This window comes from Lepidochelys olivacea (assembly GCF_965140295.1).
Source record: "Lepidochelys olivacea isolate rLepOli2 genome assembly, chromosome: 1".
In the NCBI taxonomy this organism is placed as follows: domain Eukaryota; kingdom Metazoa; phylum Chordata; order Testudines; family Cheloniidae; genus Lepidochelys; species Lepidochelys olivacea.
In genome coordinates this window covers 270,536,013-270,560,363 of record NC_140411.1, presented here as the reverse complement: position 1 = coordinate 270,560,363, position 24,351 = coordinate 270,536,013, and the positions used below count along the sequence as shown (strand labels likewise).

Here is a 24,351-nt window from a genome sequence, read left to right as displayed (position 1 = left end):
GAGCTCCACAGGGCAGCCCCCTTTTTCTGTGAACTTTCCTTCACCTGGGTTTCAGGTTAACAGCTGCCAGCCCCCTCCTAGAGCCTTTTTCCACCCAGGTATGACTCATCAGAAATATCCCTCGACTTATTCCTGGCTGCTGCCACATGTCCCCCGGAAAGATGGGAAGCATAGAGCTGGTTTATGGCAGCAGGCTGGGGGAGGGGAAATTGCTTGGTCTCTTTAGGGAAAGGAGGCTTGTAGGAGGGATTGTCTGCTGTGTTGGGCCTTGGTGTATAATTTAGTTCTAATGTGTTGCATAGTACAAAAGATCTTGCTTATTCTACTGATGAAAACACTATATAAGAGCTAGGTATTATTATTATCACTTGCCATTTCCAGTACTTTTGATCTTGAATATGGAACAGATCAAATTGCTGCTGTTAGAGAGAGCGATCATTTACCCCCCCCCCCAAATTCTTTATATTTTTCTTTTCTTCTCAGAAAGTTTTGAGCTGCCTCTGTGTATTCTTCATAACGTACCATATGCAAATATTCTTTGGGAAGTGATACCACCACTTTGGACAGTCAAGATTTTCTATGTAAGACCTGAACATGTTTCCTATACTGCCAGGAATGTGTATATATATGAAGACATAAGATTGTAACTTTTGAGCAAGTCACTTCCTTTAACCATTTGAAATTTTCTGTTTCTGAAGTTCTCTATTAATATATTAGACACTTGTCTTATACTGTGTACTCCTTTGTATCAGCTGTATACTATATTCTTCCTTTCTCTCATTAAAACCTGTTCTTCCTCATCCGTCTTCTGTGCTTCTTTTGTTACCAACATGATCATGGACTGGCCCAGAGTTTAAATGTCAGTTTTTCAGCCTTGCTGCTATGAGCCCCATATGTAACAAGGACCATGTTTGCAATCTGTAATATTGTCACAGTTAGGGTACTGTACTAGGGCTGTATAATATTACTTTAGTACAACTAATCAAATTATTACAAACATGATTAAAGGTCTAGAAAACATGACCTACGATAGAAGATTGAAAAAATTGGGTTTGTTTAGTCTGGAAAAGAGAAGACTGAGAGGGGACATACAAGTACGTAAAAGGTTGCTTCAAGGAGGAGGAAGAAGAATTGTTTTTCTTAACCTCTGAGGAGAGGACAAGAAGCAATGGGCTTAAATTGTAGCAAGGGAAGTTTAGGTTGAACATTAGGAAAAACTTCCTGTCAGGGTGGTTAAGCAATGGCAGAAATTGCCTAGGGAGGTTGTGGAATCTCCATCATTGGGGATTTTTAAGAGCAGGTCTAGATAATTAGCCCTGCCACGAGTGCAGGGGACTGGACAGATGACCTCTTGAGGTCCCTTCCAGTTCTGTGCTTCTATTATTCTATTTAAGTCTTGACAAAGTACTCACTGTACACAAATTGTACAAGACACAGAAGAAGATCCCTGTCTTGGTGAGCTACAGTCTAAGTAGATGGATGACACACAATAAAATGTACTGGGAGTTAAAACCCAGAAGAAGGTTCTGTCTTAGAGCAATTTGGTCTTTAGTCTCAAGGGTAGGTGGCAGCATTTTTACTGGTGTGCATTAGTACTTTTAGGCTTTATGGGAGAAGCAAGTTTTGGGGTGGGATTTGGAAAAGGAAAGGTGGACACTTGTGGGATAAGAAGGGAGTTCCAGGAATAGGTGATTGCGGAAGAAGGCATGAGCATGAGAGACAGACCCTAAGGGAGTGGTGAGGTGGGGGTAAGTGATCAGAAATGAGAGCAGAGACTGAGGTGGAGGAAGAGTTATGCTAACCGTTGAGAGGGAGGACAGAGAAGCTTGAACTCCATATCAAAGATGAGAGAAAGCCAATGAAAGGATTGGTCTGAGCAGCAGGCAAGAAAGAGATTCTCAGTAGTGTGAATCTGCACTTCCATTAAACTTGGAAATGTTTGGGTTTTTTCTGGCTTTTGCCCAACTTAAAGGCAGAAAAGAAGTTCCGTTCTTCTTCCTCTCTCCCTACATGACAGTCTGACTATTAGAATACGCTACAGACGTATTTCGTGAACCACACCTCAATCTTCTGCCTCTGAGCTCTGAAGCAGAGATTTCCATAGCAGTTGTCTCTGAGGGCTCTTTTTCTTAGGAATTTTTGCCAAATTTCCTTCTCCCTCCAGCTTGCTCTGTCTGGCAGGGAAAATGTCCTCAGGGAAGTGCACTGAGGTAGGCTAGGAATCCCTCAGCAATAGATTCCCCAGCAGTTGATCAGGGTACAGCCATCCTCATCATCAAAGGTTTCCCGTTCCTGGGTTTGGCATCAAACTTAGAGGAGATTCTTCAGAAGACACTTCCAGACAGGGAAGCTCTGCCATATGAGGCCAATCTTCCCTTGGGAGGAAGGAAGGAAAGGCTCAAGAATTTCTTCCAATATTGGCCAGTACCACTTCTGACAGATGGGTCTTGACATGTTCAGACAAGACCTCCTCATAGACTGTAAACATCCTCCTCTTCTACTTTTTTTTTTCTTATGTGTTCTCTGCCCCAAGCCCATGTGAAAAGACCATGGTCCCTGCACTTTGTACCAAATCTTCATCTCGGAGCAATAATCCTGGCCCCTTCAAGAGAGAGGTTCTGGCCTGGAGCTCCCATTCCATTTCTGTCCACCTTCAACCACTCTGTGTTTAAAATGTATTTCAGGATAGTGGCTTCAGCTCTTCTGAGCCAAGAACTATCCCCTCTTCTTCTCTCCCCCTTCACCCCCCATATTTCTTAGCCTCCATACATTTCAATGGGACTTTTAGCTTCATGTTCCAATACCTCCCTGCCACCAAAGGTTCCTACATTTTGTGATTGTGAGCTTCCGTCATTGGTTCCAGCCAGTGCTCTTCAGCTTGACATCTGTGCCACTGATGTTCATGATGTTGATCGTCATCCTGTCACCCAGATCTACCACAACCTGAATGATCTACTGCTGAAGATGCAATCCCATGAGATAAGAGCTTGCTGTGCTTCCTAAACCCATCCAGTTCCTGGAACCTTATAGATTCATAGAGAGTCATCAGGAAAGCGCCTTCATTCTAGTTTGGGTATGCTTACATCGAGGGTGGGTCTATTCAAAACGAGCCTGGACCTCGTGGTATTAACCAAGAAGAAATTCAAACAAATTGAAGTCTTCATCAAGTAGTTTTTCAGCCCTGAAGGCATCAGCACACCAACCACCAGGGCCTTCAGCTGATAAAATGATCCCCCTGGGAAGTTCTCCACCTCCACCCCTTCACAATTTTCTGAGCAAGCACTGCAGCTACCAAACTCAGAAGATGGGCCTATCTATAGTGATGGCACCAACCCCGTCATATTTCCAGTGGCAAACCCTGGGCTAAAGATTCTGTACCATAACCAACACCAGCCTAGATGGATGGGGAGTTCAGATGAGACCTCACGTGGCACAGGGCAAATGGTCCTCCTGGGAATGCCAGCTTGGCATTAGCCTCTTTGGAGTTGTGGGCAGTGAGGAATTGAAGTGTCACCCTCCTCCCAAGGGTCCCAGCGGGAATTGTAGCCATTCACATGGGAAATAGAACCATTGTGGCCTATCCCACCCACCACAACAGAGCAAAAGGCTGGAGAGAGACACCAGAACACCTGGGTATATTCCTTGGAGTTATACATATTGGTGGTAAGACCAGCCGTCAGGCTGAGTAGCTCAGCCATCATGAGTTGGAGATGGTTAAACAAGCACGTTTCCAACCAGATTGCACCAAGCAAACCTGTTTGCAACCCAATGACTAGTAATAATAGGAAGATAACAAAACTATGCGCCTGGCATTAGTATCTACAGGCTTGGAGAGTGGACACTCTATCATTCTCCTTGCTGGGTCTCTGGGGTTATTCCTTTGCCCTCAGATGCAAGGTGCCCAGAAACAGCAGCCAGGATCACATTTCAGTAATTTTGGTCACCCCTTATTGACCCAAATTTCCTCAGTTTTCCCGAACTGATACACAAGTCAATGTGCAAGTTGTGGATACTGCCAATGTTTTGGGACCTCAACCCATCCAGATTTGCAGCATCTGAGATTTGTACCATGGAACCTAAGGCTCATGTCTCCCTGAACATGGTTACTCTCAAAAGTTAGATGATTTCCTTTTCAAATCAAGAAAAGGATGATTTACTTTTCAAATCTCAGCTTTCTTCCTGCTGAGCTTACAAGGGCATGAAGAGGTAGGCAGACATCCTGCTATTGTTCACAAAGGACACTTTAGACTTCCCAATAGATGATTTTCATAAGGGTCTGAGCTCTAGTTTCCTGGAAGTGAAAGTCTCAGCCCTGAGGGACGTACATCCCATACATTCCATGTCTAGCCTACTGCTTCATCCACTATCTCCTGCTTTCTGAAAGCAACATCACTTCAGAGATCCCTGATCTGATGAGGAGTGGAACTTCAGTCTAGTACTGCAAGCTCTTGGTAAATCACCTTCTTCATCCACTGAGGGAAGTGCTGTCCTAGTTTCTCATTCTAAAATTTGCCCTTTTTTTTGCCATCACATCAGCTGAGAAAATTTAGAGAACTTGGGGCCTTTTTCATCATGCAGCTTTACTTTTCTTTTTCAGATAAAATAGTTCTGAGGCAAGTCCCCAACATTGGCTATGGCTACACTAGAGAGCTTACAGCAGTGCAGCTGCACCATACAGCTGTGCCACTGTAAAGTTGTCTCGTGTAGCCGCTCTAAGCTACTGGGAGACTGCTCCCCGATCAACTGAATTAATCCACCCCCAACGAGCGGTGGGAGAAGCTCTCCTGCTGACCATAGCACTGTCCACACCAATGCTTAGGTCATTTCCAAGAAAAGTTTGGCCTTCCCCACATACACCGGTCAGTTCCTTGCCCTCTTTTGATCCTAAATCTTCCCACACCCTAGAAAAACAATTAAATGTTTTAGGCTTGGTGAAGGTGGTAATGTTCTACTGTGTAGAAAGCCTGATGTATTGGTGTTATATGGGGGATGTAGGAAGGGGTGCAAAGCATCAAAACCTCTGTATCTAGGTAGTGTAAGTCAACTCTCTTACTGAGATGCTCCTGAAGGTAAAGGATCCATAGGTACCGCTACTTTATGGACAGGGAAACACAATCCTGTGTAAAGTGGTTAACTGAGCAGCTACAAAACTGACATGCTTTTTTTATGCCTCCTTCAGACCTCCTTCAGTCATCCTTTGGTGCTCCCTCTTAAAGACCCTTTTGTTTTTTTAAAAGAAATGTGTCCACAGTTAGCTTGATATTATGTTACCATGGTGGACTTTTTCCCCTCTCTGGATTGTTGTTGGACATTCTCTACCGCTTGCTGCTTCCCAACTGCTACCAGTCCAAGGGAGCAGTAGAGTCACATGACAGAGAAGGATAAAATTAGTTTATTTACATATGATTTTGCCTCCTTTGAATTGGAATCATACACCAGGTTTATTGTGTTTAGCAACTTGTGAATGTTTTGCCATGTGGAGATAGTAAACAGTCCTATTCAGATTTTCTGGTGGGGGAGAGAGGCTTGTATTTATGACAGAGGCTGTGGAAAATCTGGTTTTATTTCACACATTGTGAGGAGAGGGAAAGCACATTCAGCCTGATTTTTTCAAGAGCTAATAGTTGTAGTTTCTAGCTTTTTCTTCATTCTTCTTAGCTTTGGCAACCTAACCTGGGAAGCAACATCAATGCCATTTACCAGGCATGCCAGTAGAGGGTGCTAACAGGCAGACCGACCTAACAAGGAGAGAAGGAACCTTTTGCCTCCCCGTAAGACAAAATTACAGGTAAGAGAACTAAATTTTTAACTTTCAGCCACAGCGTTCTGAATGGACTGGAAAGGGGAGCAAGGTGAAAGGCCAGAGAGAAAAAGGATGCAGTAGCTCAGGCAGAAGATGTGCAAAGCGTCGAGGGGCACTTTAGTGATGGAAACAGAAGCAAGGAAGTACTAGATTCTTAACATGGTGGAGAGAGACCCAGTTTGGATTGGGCACTTCCTGGAAGTTCAGGGAAATAGAAACTGAAAAAATTATATGGAAGTCATGAGCCTGGGTCATGGTGCTGATGCAGCACCAATGGAGGGGGGAGCAGGAGGAGACCTTATTGGGGAGGGGGATTTACTACGGTAGAAAAGAGAACTCAGACACTCCATGTAACTGTTGGGTAACCTACAAAGAGGCAAACTGTTGGATCTGGAAGCTATATTAATTACATAAATGCACACACAGACCCCCTCCAGCTGCTCTAAGCCTAGTGACGCACACAGAGCTTAGTTTTCCACAGCCTTATCATCGTTTCAGAGATAATGCTGATTTGTGTGGCAAAGATGCTGATTAGTTAGGTTCAAATAAAGAAAACAGCATTAGCACGAGCAGGCAGTTCTGGAAAAGGCACCCCCACACCAGTACCATTCCATCTCCTGCACTTTTCTCCAGCTCTTTGGGTAAGATTTCTTGTTAATTTAACATTCGATACATTCTCTCTTAGGGAACTGGAAGTATTGGGGAAGGGCACTATCTTATCTATCTTGGGCATGAAATTTTGATCTCATAGGTCATTTCTATCTCGAACAACTTCTGTCCCTTCTCCTCCATGCTAATTAGTTCTGTACAATAGGTCTATTCTGGGTGTGTATCCTAGGGTTCATATACTGTATTAATCCAAAGGGTATCTGAAATATCTTGACCTCTTGGATCTGTGTATTAAAACCCAGGCTGGAAAGCTTAAAAGAACAATTCCTTGCAATGTTTCTAGTAGCTTCTGCTTTCATTTGGGATGGAAACGCTAAAAGAACAGCCTCTGGCTTGGTATTCTGCTTCCGTTTCTGCCCAGCACTTAGAAACAACTGACCCATGTAAAAATTGGGGGCAGAGGGGAGAGGTTGTGAGGAGAAATGCAAAGTTCCAAAAAGTTCAGTTTGAGTTTGGGTGGAGAACGTCTGCAATCTGCCTGGATCAGCTTGCTCATTCGCAATCCTAATCCCCACTGGTGTCACAGATTGTTCGTCTGATCTTCCCAACTGTAGAAACTGTGTGTGGACATCATTCTCTCCACTTCACACCATGGAGGGGATGAACATAGTCAAAATCCCACTCCAGTGGGCCAAAAGGTATTGGGAGGGAGACGAAAGACAGTTAACATGGCATACACACTCTTTCCCTGCACCGTTGGGAATCTACAGGTTATGAAGGTGGGGTGACTAAGGGGAACAGCTGGGGCATCATCCCTTGGCAAACCCACAAAGCATCCTGTGCAAGTTTCCCCTCCCAGAGGTTCTTCCAGGAGGTGGATTGATCTCCAATCATGGACAATCAAGCCCATAGTAAGCTGTCTCTGTCCTAGCATTTTTCTAAAAATGCCCCAACCTTGCACTACCATAAGTGGCAGCAACACTGGGAGCTCAAATATAGATCAGCCACCGCTACTCTGACAAATATGTCAACTGATCATGCTCAGAGCTGGTCTAGGTGACATCACATCAGCAGCGTGTCCATGCTAGTACTCCTTTTCCCAGAGTGAGATTTTCAAAAATACTCAGCCTTGCAAAAGCATAGTCAGTAATGGAGCACTTCATCAAGAACATCTTTTGCAATTCAAACACCCTGGTAAGTAGAGAGACAAAGCGGAGGATACACAATGCTTCGGTAGTGAGTCATCCTGATTTATGAGACTGAAACATGGCCCCTCACTGTCAAGATAGAAAAGAAGTTGGACAAGAAAAGAAGTTGGACTCCATTCAGATAAAGCATCTCTGTGTGACTGAAAACATCAAATGGTTTGAATTCAAGTTGAATTAAGAGATCAGTGTTCTAACTAAGCAGGCCCCATTCTCTCAAACGGTCGCCCAACACTCTCTAAGACGGTATGGTCATTTGCTCCAAATGCCTACCAACTTCCCTGTGAGAAACATCACTTTGGCCATATGAAAGCAGGATGGAAAAGCTTCCCCACCCACCCACCCCCCACAACCTACTACTCTTAAACCTGTCCCTTACAGGCATTCTACCTTGTCATGCACCAGTTTTGGTTCAGGACAGGACAGCATGGATGCACATAACATGTTTGGTGACTTCTACCTTGCCCAGATAGCAAGAGAACTAACTAAGGTTATGTCTACACTAGCGCTTTTGTCGCTATAACTTATATCGCTCAGGGATGTGAAAAAAAACCACCCCCCGAGTGACGTAAGTTACGCTGACAGAAGTGCCGGTGTGGACAGCGTTGTGTCAGCAGGAGAGCATCTTCCCCTGACACAGCTACTGCCACTCAATGTTGATGGAAGAGCTCTCCCGCCGGCATAGAGCAGCTACATAAGGGATCTTACAGCCGCACAGATACAGCAGTACAGCTGTGCTGCTGTAAGCTCTCTAGTGTAGGCATCGGCCGGCCTAAATCAGTGTTTGCCTAATTCTCCTCCTGTTGAAGTCAGTGGGAGTTCACTATTGACTTCAATGAGAGCAGAGTCAGGTCCTGAGTGCTTTTGAAAACATACCATTAATTATCTGCCATACCTTATCCCTAACCCCTTTCCTCCTCCAGTATGTGTTCTGGCTGTTCGCATGTGAAGTGACAAGTTTACGTCCGAGAAAATATGACCTAACCAAGCTGGCGGCTATTTTCTACCATTTTGCAGTTAAATTCAATGAGATTTTATTGGCATGACAAGCTAAATGTGTATAAAAAAAGACAGATCCCTCTGGTATCTGTCAGAGGTAGCTAAAATCTTCCCAGCAAAGGGCTGTACACTGTATCTGGGAAATCATAGAATATCAGGGTTGGAAGGGACCTCAGGAGGTCATCTAGTCCAACCCCCTGCTCAAAGCAGGGCCAATCCCCAATTTTTGCCCCAGACCCCTAAATGGCCCCCTCAAGGATTGAGTTCACAACCGTGGGTTTAGCAGTCCAATGCTCAAACCACTGAGATGTCTGCATCTGTAATTTTCACTCCATGCATCTGAAGAAGTGGGGTTTTTACTCACAAAAGCTTGTGCTCAAATAAGTCTGTTAGTCTTTAAAGTGACACCGGACTCCTTGTTGTTTTTGTGGATACAGACTAACACGGCTGTTAGGATATAGATATTCAGGCCTGTCTGTAAAGGCCTATACTGTAAGAATTTAGGTGTATTCTTATCACTTGGCTAGTTATAGAGGTATAAAAGAAAGAATCAAAATTACTGTCTGCCGGTGTAAGGGCCTTCTCTCACTGTGACAGTCTGAGGCCCTGTTCTTAGGTGAAGATCTTTGGCTAAGCAGCAGAGGCAGCCATAAGCTGGGAAGTGAACATCACATCCTCATGTTCCAAACTAGTCAATATGGGGCTGTTAAGAAGGTGATCCGATCTATCACCTCCACAGAAAGGGAAGAGCCTAGAAGATGTAAAAGGAAATTTAGGATGATAGTTTTCTGTCTGGCAAGAACTCACTTATCAATAGCTGGGATGTGAAATCCTCATTTCTGTGTTTGTTCTGTTACTGTAGTCCCCATTTCCCTATTGTTTGTCTGCATAATCTCTGTCTGGTTCTGTGATTGTTCCTGTCTGCTGTATAATTAATTTTGCTGGGTGTAAACTAATTAAGGTGGTGGGATATAATTGGTTACATAATCATGTTACAATATGTTAGGATTGGTTAGTTAAATTGCTGTAAAATGATTGGTTAAGGTATAGCTAAGCAGAACTCAAGTTTTACTATATAGTCTGCAGTCAATCAGGAAGTGTGTGTGTGTGGGGGGGGGAAATGGGAACAGGGAATGGAGGTAGGGAATTGGAATCATGTTTTGCTAAGGGCAAGAATGGGAACAGGGACAGAGGTAAGGCTCTGTGGTGTCAGAGCTGGGGAGGGGGACACTAAGGAAGGAAACTGGAATAATGCTTGCTGGAAGTTCACCCCAATAAACATCAAATTGTTTGCACCTCTGGACTTTGGGTATTGTTGCTCTCTGTTCATGCGAGAAGGACCAAGGAAGTAAGTGGGTGAAGGAATAAGCCCCCTAACAACGGCTACCCCCGATACTCGTCATAAATAGCATCCCTTTGATATTGAAAATACTGCCTATGTTGTTTTGGATTGCAACAAATTAGATTTAAAAAAACTGGACAAAGAAACCAAAGCTCTCAGAATGAGGTGATTAGATACAGAAAAAGCAAAATACCTGAATCTGAAATCGTTGGGTAGACAGTAGCCCATATGGTAATCACTCCTGGTCTTTGCTATTTGTTTTTGAAGGTCTTTAGCTGACTTGCTATATCCATTGAAAATATAATTGGCAAAGAGCAGCTTTCCTTGAATGTACATCTGCCAAGGAATATAGAAAAAGTCCAGAATATTAAAATGGGAACAGCAACCTGTTATTTTAAATGAAGAAATTAGGTTGAGGAACTGAAAAGCATGACTCTGAAATAACCTAGCTATTTACATGAATTGCTGCTTTGAGCTTTGACCTTCCATTATTTTATTTAAAATGTCATACTTCTGAAGTGTCTTAGGGCTAGGATCTCAAAGCACTTCACTCCTCTGCATACAGGACAACATTCTGTATGGTGCGTCACGAACTAACAAACAACACAGCTACCTCCCTGGGGACATTACAATCTAGATTAGGTAAGGCATGATATGGCATAAGGAAAGTAGCGTGAATGGAAGGGAAACTGGCACAATATAATGTCATGAGGGTATTTAGTTTTGCATTGTACCCATCGTGTTAGTTCAGTGTTTTAATAAATCTTTTTAGAGAGGACAGGAATGGAAAATTGTGCAACCTCTTCCTCAACCTTTTACAAACATTAATGAGACCTCACACTACACTCATTAGGTAAGTATTATACCCCATTTGAAAGATGGGTAAACTGGAATTCAAAGAGGTAAGTGACTTGACCAAGGTCACACAATAAGTGCTTTAGACTTGCAGGATTTAGACTGCACTGTTTCTGCTTCACAGACACACTTCAGATCTAAAGTCAGATCCAGGCATAAACTAAGTCTTTTGGAATCATCTCTCCTTGATAACTAATACAGGAGAATAAAGGTAATTAGAGCTGTTCAAAAATAAAAAATATAGTATTATTTTTTAAAAATATTCAAAATTTTTTACTTGTTTTCAGTTATGAAATATTCTAAGATGAACCATGTTTAATATTTTTGCAACTTTTTAACATTTTATTGAAAACATTATCAAAAGTGTTATCAAAATGATTATCAACAATTTGCATTTACCAAAAGCTGTGTTTTCCAGCATTTATTGAAAATCCTGGTTTTTGGTAAATGGAAAAATACTGATAACATTTTCATTAATGTTTTCAATTAAAAAAGAGGCCCCAATTTTCTTCAAAAAATGAAATTACATATACATAAAATGTATAATATATATTTGTTTGCAAATTTTATATATAGATACAAATTTCACACAGTATTTGTTTACAAATATATAGACCACAATTTGCAAACCAATATTTTTGCAAAAAGGCTATCTTTCTTTGAAAAAACTTGATTAGAAAATTTTTGATTGGCTCTGATAGTAATTCTTTGCCCTTAACATCTTTCATCCAAGTATCTCAAACTGCTTTACATAGGAAGAGAAGTATTATCCCAGTTTTGCCAATGAGAAATTATAGCACAGAGCGATAAACTGACTTGCTCAAAATATGAGAGCAAATGAGGGCTGAAGAGGAGAATAACTACCTCAGTTTCTCAGGACTGAGAGTCCTACAGGTTGGCAAGCACCAAATGTTGGTAAGATCTTAATGATGGTGATTAATATTTCAGTCCGTGTGAGAGAGACTGCTTTGAAAATCAAGTTTGAATCACCAAAATCATGTTGTATGGCACCATCTGTACTAGACTCTGGTTGACAGAAGTCTTTTACTTATGTGCTACTAACTGTCTACTCCTTACATTCCGCAGGTAACAAAACCTCCATGTATAATAGTTTGCTGTATGAATAGGAGTTTGCCCGTTTCCCTGTGCACTATATGTGAGGGAAACAGTAGGAATTGGTTTTAATATTTTAACAATAGTAAAAGCAAAGTAAAGTGTAACTTTTTGGTGATGTAGGATAGACAAGGATAGAGTTTTGGTTTTGTTTGTTTTATTTGTGCTACAATCTGTTTGGAAAGTGGGGAAGGAGAGCAATACATGCAGGATATGTAACATTGTCCAGAATGAACAGCATCTAATAGAAGAGTCTAATATGTGCTATAATGCAGGGGCTGGACTGGAGTTAACTAGATGTAGCAGCAACTTCCCCTTGCAGGCCTTCTTTTCTTTTGTGGGTTTAGGTCTCAACTTTTATGCTGGCTGAATCTGTGTTCAGTTACAATATTTGTCTGCTGGTAAAAGTGACCTTATATACTGGGCACAATGAACCAAATGAAAAGCTAGCAGAACCTCATGAAATCAGTGGAATCATAAGAGTGCTGAATGCAGCCCAACCTCTGCAAGACTGGGTCCGCATGCTGTGGCCAAGGCACTCCTCTCAGAATTTTTTACATGTTTTCCCTCTAAATCAGTAACAATGTGGTGTTAACAAAATGCCGCTAGAGCCAAACCCATGACCCTCTGCATTTAATCTGCACTCCCAACATGGAAAGTTGGCACGGAAAAGGGATGGGAGGGGCTTACCATGGCCTGGGTCACCCATAAAAGTGAAGATTTTTTTTTTTGTAATGAGCAACAGCCTGATTCTGCTATGTGCTGAGCACCCACAACACCTCTAGAAGTCCATGAAAACTGACACTAATTGGCACTTCCCAGGGGGAACTCAGCACCTCACAGGACAGTGCCCTACGTTTTTTGTACTCGAGTATCTTGAAAGTGAATACCATCACAGCAGATACATAAAAGACACATACTTTTTACCCAATTGCCGAAGCTGCTCTTCATTGAGCCAGCCTGTGAATGGTTTATAAATGGGGCTCTAAGAAAAGCCTACTGAGATATCAGCTACAAAATGAATAAGGATGGAGCTGTTCTTTGGGTTTTTTTTCTCTCTCTCTTTGTCTTAATGATAGACGATAGCATTCTGGGTCTGAGTCTCTCAGTAAGGCCCTTCACACCATTCTGGGGCCTTGTATAAATGAGAATTAGGCCCACAGACTTAAAACACTGAAATAACACAAATCGCTAAGTTCAGGGTATATCCCAAACTGCTCATGTTGTGGGAAGTCCCAAATGGTTCACAATTGGAAACATCTGGCTCGCTTCACGGAAGCTTCTCAGCAGGCAACACACTCCTAGTCAAGATGTTTTGAATTTTTAGTGTAACACATATTAAAGTAACAATGGGTGTATTCACTGGAAGAAGATCCCTGGGGTTACAGGATTTTCTTCATTTTGTGCTCAAACCAAGGTTTATTTATTTGAAATGTAACCAGTGAAGAACACAACACGGGACACCACTTTTAACGGAGAAATGGGAGAAACCCTTGGTAATCTCAGGCATTTTTAATTTCGTAGGTGAAAGCAGACAGTGATATTGTTTCACCCATTGGTGACCCATTTTTCTTTCAGTCAAAAAGCATGTAGTGTCGATACCACGAAGGACTCCTTTAGCAAAAAGCACTGAAGCCATTGTTGAGAGGGTCACTCTTCACACACATGCATCTGGAAGCCTAAGCAGAGAATTACTCTGGCAGCTGGGCACCATTGCAGTGTCATGCCTGGCACTGCTTCGTCTCTATGTTTCCGAAACTATATGGGTTAAGCAGCATAAGTTTTGTAACCAAAGGAACTCCCCTTCCATCTGGTGATCCTCTCTCGTCTTTAACTCTCTTTGGCCATGATGTGTATGAAAGAGGGAGGGGCAACAATGCTCCACCTCAAGCACTGATTGCAAGCTAACTGCAAACTGCTGGGACCATGTTTCCCTTGCAGAAACCCGAGGCAAACTCTTCATGCACATTTTGCCTCAGGTATCCTGAAGAGGAATAATGACTCTCTCCTAGTTTTCCTGCCAACACCGTGTCAAAGTTTTGTGAGTTTCTTTGTGATCACAGAATTCACTGAAAAGGTACACAAAGTCGAGGCCACTCTGGGTTCCATTAGAAGCCCAATGTTGTCAGGAGCAGCAGCACGACGTACATGTTTCTCTCTTCGCAGTCCAAAGGGCTCTTGTAATAATGTGCATATTGTAACTGAAACTAATAAAAATCTTTAGAGCATTGGCTGGAGCACTGAGGATACAGGGGACATGTGAGCCTTGGTGTTGTCCACCTGCTCATTCCCCCTGGTTAGCCTTTACCTGACTCTTCTCCACTAGACTGCAATCAGCCCCTCCCCTTCCAATGGACTCCCTCTCATTGTTCATGGAAGAAGATGACTAAATTACCTAAAATATAGTAACCTGAAACATTTTTTGTATTGCTTCCCCCCATCTTCACTCCTTGCTCTGCTGATTCCTGCGTCGTTTTGTTTGCTTTTTCTCTTTCTTCCTGTCTGTTGCTTCCCTAGCTCTCCTCCTTTCTCTCTCCATTCTTCTATGGGGTCCCCATATTTCAGTCTTTTCCTTACACTTTCTCTGCATCCCTGTTTTTTTTTTCTTTCTTTTCACGGCTCTGTCTTTCTGCCACCAACCTCTCCATTTCCCCTTCCTATGTCTGTCTGTCTCTCTCTCTCCTATTCCTTCCTCTGCCTCTCATGTCTTTCTGCCAGCCTATCTACCTCAGCTTTTGCTATCTGAGCACTATCCTTTCTCATGCCTCTTCATTTCCTCATTCCACTGACAGTTCTTTCTTCTGCTCTTTCTGTTCCTATCCCAACATGTACCAGCAGACGTCAGCCACCCTAGACCCAGATTACATGTCCTGCTCCCTATGCAGGGAATGTTTGTGTGGTTTCGACCTGCTACTTTTTCCTGCTCTTGGGATCCTCAGTGCAAACTCTGCATTTGGTCTTTTCCTGCTACTGCAAGCCCTGAGGTAATGAGGCATCCAATGCAGGCACCTATTGCTGCCAAGTCCACTAACTATGTGTGGGAGCAATCCTCATCTGACATTGGCTGGAATTAGTCATGAAAGCAACTATTCCCCAAGGGACTATTAGCACTGTCCTACTGCCAAAAACTAGAGTAGGCTATACCAGTTATGTTGGCTCATTTAGAACTCTGATTCTGTCTAGGGCTGGTAAAAATATAAGAACCATGGAAAGTAGCTAAAGAAGCAGCCTTCTAGGTTATATTGTCCATCCCCCTTGCCACTGCAGGATTGAGCCCTACAGTACGTTCTGGAAGACTAAAAAGAACAATGAGATGCTCTGGTACAGATGTGTATTTTCCAGAATCATATCAAATTAGGATTTTGATAGAAGGGTAGGTAAATCTCCCATCTCCAAGATGAATTCAGAGCAATTAATGCAGAATGCAGTGAAACTCTCCTAAGAGCATGTGAATTGTTATACCACTCTAGATCTGACAAATCTTCCAGTGCTGCCTCTGGCAGTGACCATAAGTGATGCTTCAGAGGCATGCAACTCTTTCCCCCTGTAATATACCTGGCCAGTTGTGAAATGCTATGACTTGGGGGAATTTCATCCCTCACACAAAAGCAATCAATTTATGCCTTCAAGCATCAAGTTTGTCCACACTTGTAACCTCTCGATCCATAAGCACAAATGTTACTGGTCAAAATGATTTAGCACTTTTCAAAATCTTGTGATTCTTGTTGCCTCATGGCCTCCTGGTGTATGTGATTTTTCACAGGCTGGCTATATGTGGAGTAAATAAGGATTTCCAAGTTTTGTCTGAAATGTGCTGTCTTTCAAATTTGTGTCCCTTTATAGTCTCCAAGTAGAAAAAGCAAAGGTGTGCCTATCCCTTTGAGCTGAAGCAGCCAGAACACTGTGACTCTGTAGAAGCAATTACTGCTCAACAATGAATTTTAGATTCTCAACATGTGTAAATGGGTGTAGCTATGCTGGTTTATACCAGCTCGGAATCTAGCCCCAAATCTTCCCTGGAAAATAAAGACATCACAGTGGAGGGAGAACAACTTGCTGAATTAGAGCCCCTGGTGGAGGCAATCAGAAGTTTTTGGATGGTGCCTTTTTTCCCCCCACAGTGTTCCAGACGTAGCTCTGGCAAATTAATTGCCTGAAAGGAGGAAAAAATGGCCTCAAACTGAAATTCCTAAGCGGGGCATAACAAACAAGCTGGGGCAAACAGGATTGTTTTGTCATCTTTTTTTGTTTCCTCCTCTTCTGTCCCTACTTTTGCTAAATTTAAAGGGTCAAAGGTGAGCTAGAACATTAAAAAGAAAAAAGGCAGTACTGTGTGTCAAAAACACAGAAACAAGCTCAAATACAAAGTGTTCTATTGGCGATTGTGGGTTTGTTTTGTAAGCATTGTATGTCTCCAAATCAATTCCTCTTAGTCTTTTCAAAAAGAAAAGGAGGACTTGTGGCACCTTAGAGACTAACCAATTTATTTGAGCATGAGCTTTCGTGAGCTACAGCTCACTTCATCGGATGCATGTAGCTCACGAAAGCTTATGCTCAAATAAATTGGTTAGTCTCTAAGGTGCCACAAGTACTCCTTTTCTTTTTGCGAATACAGACTAACATGGCTGCTACTCGGAAACCTATCTTAGTCTTTTGGATCTCTTTTTTTCCAACAGAGCTGTTAAGCAACAAAAATAGCGGTGTACTTATGTATTTTCTGCATTTCTCTAGCTGATGAAAGGAATAAAAGTGTTGTTTTTATGCTCATCACAAGTTCTCTCTGCCCCACTTGTTTTTTGTAACTGATGCAGTTCCCCTGACTGATTTCTTTTTTCTGTCTACCATTTCAGATAATTAGCAAACTCCCAAAGTTTACTACTCAAAACACATTGGTGAAACTTTCCTAAATTGCCACCAGTCTTTTTGGTAGATTAACTTGCACTGACTCAGCATGGAAAGTCACCTGGTACTTGCTATAAGGAATCATCAACTTATTTCTTAAAATCAGTTGATTCAGTGTAGTTTGAATGCTTCCATAGGAATAGTAAGGAAGGCACCATCTGTATGGATTGTTTTTTGCCCAGTTTCATTTTTAAGATTTTGGGTATGCTTAGGGAGTTGTAACCCGCCATCTATGAAATTGACACATCTCTTTTCTGGTTGGTTGTTTTGCCAGTGGAAAGGCGCTGGGACTGTTATTGAAAAGGACTGTTAATACCCACTTTCAGAAAGTTAAGCTGCCAGCCATGCCTAAACATGTGGTGGTTAGGTCCTTGTTTAAGAAAACATCTCTGGACGTTAGCAACCTTGCTAATTACATCCTATTTCTAGGAGGAATAATCAAGGCCATACAGGTAGACCAATTCCAGTTGCATTTGGACTCCATATACTACTTTTATCTCTATCAACCTGGCTATAGAATTGATACTGAACACACAGTGGTGGTTCATCTTTCTAGAATAAGGAGAAATTTCATTCTGTCAGATTGAACACTGCTATCTATTCATTGTCTACACGTTCTAAATGACTGTGAATGTTAGGCAAGTTCATGAACTGCTGTAAACATCTGGATTAACATTAATCATAAAGCTTTACATTATCCTCCTAACTTTTTTCATATTCACTAAACCACTTCCATATGGAAATGCAAAAACAGTCATATGGAACAAAGCCAAAACATCTCTGTGTAGCTGGCTAGCATCTTTACTCAGCCCTGTTATAGCAGAGCTCATCTGTAGCACAAGCTGGTGGCTCATTCAGACTCTGATGTTTTATCATACATGTTTTTCCATTGGCACATGTGTGGTGATGCCCAATGGACTACACAATGGGCTCAGCTACCTCGTATTGTCTCCTTTTCCACTCATTAAGAAATGACCAATTTATTTTTCACTGATTCGATCAGCTCTGTAAATATAGAGTGGAGGCTTTGTTTTTTCCACTTTTTAGTTATATCATTAATCTGACAAATTTACCCTTCACCATCAAGGAGGAAGTTAACATATTTTATGCAAAATGCTACATGCGGCAATATTGTGTAGAGAAATTAAATGTCAAATATTAAATTTTATCTTCCTTAGACACACTTTTTGCAGTTTTAGATGCAATCTAGTAACTTTGTATGGATCAATAGTGTCACCCAGTGGACGGATAAGTTGATCACGGATGGGCATATTCATGTGGAATGTTTTTCTTTGCCTTTGTTTTAAAAGTAATAATTGGCGTCTCACTAATGGAAACAGTTTTTAATGTTACTCTTCTCAGGAATGGAGAATACATTTAAAGCTCCTATACTCTGAATGCCATAGCAAGTGCTGAAAATTCATATTGAGCAAATGAAGGAAATGATTGTTGTTGTTGCTCCCTATCAGTAACAGGTTTACAGGAAATAACCACTATATCATTAATGGAGACTTTTTTTGTTAAAAGAAAGAAACAAAGAATAACTGAAGGAAAAGAAGCATTTGTGGTGGTGGTTACATGGAGAATAAATTTGATCCCAGTGTAATAATAAAGGAGTGCTGGTCAACAATATTTATCCATCCTTAGCCAAATATTGCATGGGACTAAAGGGCTGAAGAATCAAGTCTTCTGTATAGTTTTTATAACTATTGCTGAGTTGTAACATACATTATTATGGCCAAATTTTTGCATCAGTCGCTCAAGTATTAAAGGATTAGTATGTCTTCTACCTTGGGTCTAATGAATTCAAACCTGGCACAATACTATATTAAACCGAAAACTAGCCAATGTGTATGTTTGATTTAAACTCCTTCCTGATTTGCAAAAGGTTTTCAATAAGATTGAAAGGTCATGCTTTTCCCTTGTTAAAGACTGAGATACCCTATTTGATATGCCTTCAAAGCTTTTTTGCAATAGATGAAATAGAGCCACATTAATAGAAACATGATAAAAACGAACTGCTGAAATTGAAACTGAAAGGGAAACATGGTTCATATTCTAAAGAACTGGTTAGTGGCATGTGTACAGCAGTCCTCTGCTAGGCAGAATTAGAATACTGCAATTTGTATCGCAAGTGCTATATTGCGAATAGCTAAGATCAAGGCATGACAGTGGCAGGGCCCTGGGCTTCTGAAGAAAGACTGCTATGGCTACTGCCAAGACGGTCTGAATAGACACAGTGTGCAGCATGGTGACAATCAGAAGTCATAGTCTTGTTCCAATATAGTGGTAATATCATTAAAAGTAAAATATTTGGCTGTATATGTAGATAATGGTAACAGTTTTAACATACCAAAAACATGCCGGAAGCAACATTATGTCTTTGCACCAGTAATGAACCTTTATGACCGGTAAATTCATCTGCAGAGGTGATGTCATACTTGAGGAGACGATAGGAGTCCAGGCGACCCTGAAGCAACATAGGAAGAGCAATTATAGAAATATGTAGGCTATAAATCTTATTCTACCAATCATCAGTGCATAATATTCCCTCTGCACAAATCCTGATGAGCTGAACTGAACTAATTATCTTCTTCTTCGTGACTGAGGAAGGCAGCTGTTCTGAGCACACTTGTTTTTGGAGATAGTATTCATAATTGTTGGATTTCTCCTTCTAGGTTAATTTTCCACTTCTTCAAAGAAGCCATACCTGTATGTTTAAATTTAAATCTAGTGCTTATGAAAGGACGGATGGCAGGCAGCTACGGTGCAAGCTTCTCATTTAGTTCTCGATGTACTGGAGTCCTGACTTTCAAAATACTAGTAATCCTACCGCTAGCATGGAGGAACTAATTAGAAGGCTGCAGTATAGGGTTTTATGAAGTGGACAAATATCCGAGGACTAGGATGGAAAACACAAAACCCCATTTTTACTGGAGATTCAAGTGGGATTGGAACCCAGGTCTCCAGAAGGGAAGAGCAATATGCACACCTGAATACACCTGCACCCAGGAGCCTCTCCTTCCCTCTCTTTTATGTGGAACCACATGTATGGGACTCACCCTGACATGAAATTGTTAGCAGATACTTAAGAGTGGTGCCAGTACTACTCCTGTTTGCAGACTGGAGATATTAAATTTGTATTTGATCCAGGCTTCCACTTTTAAACTTGTTGGATGAAAATCCTGGGCCCACTGAAATCAAAGGGAGTTCTCCTATTGACTTCAATAAGACCAGGATTTCACCCCTTATGGTCTATTTTTTCCAAATATAGATTAATTAAAATTGATATATACTATGGGGCCAATTGCTGAGGGGTTATAAGTTACACATCAGTAAGGACCTGTTCAGGTGCTTAAACGGGTATTATGTACACATCAATCCAGGCAGCAACTATGTGGGATTTTCTGAAATCCTCCCAATCTTGTTCCAGCAGCTTCAGCAAAGCTAGTAATGGTGGGAAGCATTACTGTAGCTCAGTCCCTGGCATTTATTTTTATCATCATGCCATCTAAGACTAGATAACATGATGATAGAAACATCTGGATCAGATTTCTGCTAGTGCTTCGTTCCCAGCATTGCTGGGGGAAAAAATCAGGAAATCCTCAGTGCAGACAAGGCCCTCGAGACTGGGAGAAAAATTACGCAAGAAACAGCAATAAAAGTGTGTAAGTTAAAGTAGCCACCATGCACTATTCTGTCTCCAATTTTTAACTAACATCTTGTTCCAGTCCCTTTGTACACAAGTTTCATCAACATAGAGTTGCTCATGCCCACTTTGTGACATGTACCTTACACCAGCTGTTCTCAACTGGGGGTCTAGGGCCCCCTGGGGGACAGCGAGCTGGTTTCAGGGGGTCTGCCAAAATAAACCGGAGAGCAGGGCCAGTGTTAAGACTCTGTGGGGCTCAGGGCAGAAAGCCCAAGCCACATGGGGCTGAAGCCAAAGCCCGAGCAACTCAGCTTGCCACTCCCTAACGCCTATGCAGAAAAACAGTTGTTGTGGGACAGGTGGGCTGTGGGGGGTTTTATAGCTTGTTTTGGGGGGAGCTCAGAAAGAAAAAGGAAACCCCCTGCCTTATACCATACTAAACTTGATCCCATAAATGTGAAGAGAAAGTCTTTAGATTAATTTACTACTCCGTATTCTCCTAGCCATGCAAATGTATCGAGTACACAAACGGTGAGAAAACTGTTCTAACTTTGGTGACAGGATAAACAGCAAATGGATCCAAGGGTTATTTTTTAAAAAACTATTTTCAAATGTGCTAAACTCCCATGAAACCCACCTGAATACACGGCATACTTCGGTTCCTGTTCTTCCTCTCGTGGAGCTGCTCTAATTTGTCTTCACTTGGATCCCCATTTGTTTTCAAGGAAGAAGACACACAGACCACCATGATTTGTTCCAGGGCAGACATCTGGTTGTTAATAAGGTGATCATACTCCAGGTCTGATACATATGGAATCTGATGATTACTACATCTGCATCTCTTTCCTTCCTGCCCCATCAGTATTCTCCGAAGGACAACAGGGCAAGCACTGTGGGACGTAAACAATAGCTTATCACTGTCATGAGAAACAGAAAGCAAAGGGGGGGAAATTAGAGGACAAGTCATGGCTTTGGTCCTAAAGTGAAAACAGAAGCCAGTTAAATAGAATGTCAAATAAACAGAATACAGAGGACAGCATCTTTTAAACCATAATCTATAAACAGCACAGCAGGGTCAAACCTACATTTTCTGAACTCTGCTTAATCAACATGCACAGCTAGTTGAAGGGCTGACGTTCCCAAAGCTGTGACAGAATCTCTGATGCTGTGGTGTTCCTGAATTCTGTAGGAGCAGAGCTGCTGTGCTTGCCAGAGGGGAAAGCTGGATGGTGCTCTCCCTAACTGGATGAGCTGGCCAAGTAGGCTTTGAAAATTGCTCAACCCTGAATGCAGACTTCAAAGTCTGCTGGTCTGTCTCCCTGGTTTTCTGCAGGTCTCTCATGCACCTCATGCCCTTAGACAGCCAGTTGTAGTGTATTTGTGTTTTAATCATTTAGTCACAGAAGTTAAGCATGGATTGTGTGGGTATGAGTGTTACTGGTCTCACAAAGGTAGTGTGAAGCTTAGATCATGTTTGAAAAGTCCTTGGATGAGATGTGCTGTCGAAGTGCGAACCTATCATCCTATTTCTTGGTAAAATGCCAAAGAACTATCTCACTGCAGGCTTGCACACAACTTTAGTAAAAAAGAGAACCTGCCACGCCCGCTTCACAACATGATTTCCTCACAGCTGGCAAATCTTTTCTGAGGTGCAGGAAACAAGAAGAATTTTGAAGCCCACGGATCTGATCCACAGCCCATTGACGTTAATGGCAAGACTCCCGTTGTTTTCAGAATGTGTTGGATCAGTCCCTATATGAGTGTACCAGGAGTAAGGAATTGCAATGAAAAGAGCTATGAGTAAATGTTGGCTTGAATCCGATACTTATACCTTGTATACTGTACGGTGTAAGGAGTGGAAGGCCTGATTTTTAGGGAACTAACAGAAGGATAAGAAACAAGTGTGAAGGAGGGTCAAGAGAAGAGGGGATCTTGTATACAGGAGGAAGACAATAGACATTTGTATAGACATAAAACAGGAAAAGGAGTACTTGTGGCACTTTAGAGACTAACCAATTTATTTGAGCATAAGCTTTCGTGAGCTACAGAGCTGTAGCTCACGAAAGCTCATGCTCAAATAAATTGGTTAGTCTCTAAGGTGCCTCAAGTACTCCTTTTCTTTTTGCGAATACAGACTAACACGGCTGCTACTCTGAAACATAGAACAGGGTTATTATTCCATGTTGGCATTCTGGAGTCAGAAAGAAACTACTTGAGCTTTGGTGTCATGCTTCATGATATCAGACTGCTGATGGAATTACAGGCTGGTCATGTGTACATTTGAATATGTTGTTCCTTTACTTGCTTTACCTAAGGCGGGGTATCATTGAGCTTGTGTATCATATTCAGTTAAATAAAAGAAAAATACAGTGCAAATTTTCTTTAAGGAAATAGCTAATGGCACCTCTGCATCAGTAAAAATGGCAGCAAATCCTCAACAGGGAGAAGCAGTGGAATGTGACAGTCTCATCATACATCATCTCATTGTCTGCAGATATCTCAAGTATGACAACAGTAAATTACTTTGGTTTACAGAGTTACTATGATTCCTAATGTATTATAATGAAATCACATGTAATGGTGTTGAATCACAGGAAAAACAAATAGTGTTCGTAAGATGTTTATCCAGCTCCAGAAATGGCTTGTCAGTAAGACACTAAGAATCAACCTTGTCTGGTGCATGCTCAGATTTCCTTACCCAGATACGTAGGAGTTCTGTAATACAGGGGTGTATTTATTTAAACTGAACTGAGGCACATTTGGCTGATCTGGTTTGATATTGCTGTTTACTAAAGAAGAAATTCTGCAAGAGAAAATAACAGTAAATAATCAGTTGTTTAAATGCCAGGAAAACAAAGCAGATAAGTGTTCTGCAGTACATATATATGGTGCATATACATGGGTGAAATCTGTTTTTCAATTAACTGATAATGATGTCACCTGTTATGTACTGGTGTGAACAAAAGAAGCAATCTAGTTGGTAGTAGGAAGGGATTCAGAACCATACACCTGCAAGAGTAAGGACTATGGATTACACAGAGAACAAACATTACCCCTTACATTTCTCTGGTTTTAGTTGCATGGCTCCAATAGGTTAATGGGAGTTGTATAATTGGCACTCTAGGCAGAGCAGAACTAAATCTCAAGTTTTCTTAGGCCTCATGCAAAGTAATATTGCCCATGTGAAGTCATTTGGGAGATTGGGGCCTTAAAAGGCAAGATCTTCACGTCAGGGTCTGAGTTGTCGTGTGTCTGTATAACCCATAGAAACATAAGAATGGCCACACTCGGTCAGACCAATGGTCCACCTAGCCCAGTATCCTGTCTTCCGACAGCGGCCAATGCCAGAGGCTTCAGAGGGAATCAATAGAACAGGGCAATTATTGAATGATCCATCCCCTGTTGTCCACTCCCAGCTTCTGGCAAAGGCTCGGGACACCCCTTCTGTGAAGGTTTCAGAGTAACAGCCGTGTTAGTGTGTATTTGCAAAAAGAAAAGGAGTACTTGTGGCACCTTAGAGACTAACCAATTTATTTGAGCATGAGCTTTCGTGAGCTACAGCTCACTTCATCGGATGCATACCGTGGAAACTGCAGCAGACTTTATATACGCACAGAGAATATGAAACAATACCTCCTCCCACCCCACTGTCCTGCTGGTAATAGTTTATCTAAAGTGATCATCAAGTTGGGCCATTTCCAGCACAAATCCAGGTTTTCTCACCCTCCACCCCACACACACAAATTCACTCTCCTGCTGGTAATAGCCCATCCAAAGTGACAACTCTCTACACAATGTGCATGATAATCAAGGTGGGCCATTTCCTGCACAAATCCAGGTTCTCTCACCCCCTCACCCCCCTCCAAAAAAC

At 41.9% G+C, this 24,351-nt stretch overlaps 1 protein-coding gene across 1 annotated transcript in view; it reads right to left on the bottom strand.

Annotated features, from left to right (window-relative positions):
• Positions 1–24,351, bottom strand: part of LOC311531382 (uncharacterized protein C3orf20 homolog) — a 57,995-nt gene that overhangs the window by 6,860 nt on the left and 26,784 nt on the right. Inside the window, exons 7-10 of the mRNA XM_084648705.1 lie at positions 23,179–23,283; positions 21,118–21,397; positions 19,182–19,298; positions 10,152–10,294 (exon numbers count right to left, since the gene is read on the bottom strand). Coding sequence (XP_084504831.1) covers positions 10,152–10,294; positions 19,182–19,298; positions 21,118–21,397; positions 23,179–23,283 — 645 coding nt within the window. The remainder of the gene's footprint in view (positions 1–10,151; positions 10,295–19,181; positions 19,299–21,117; positions 21,398–23,178; positions 23,284–24,351) is intronic.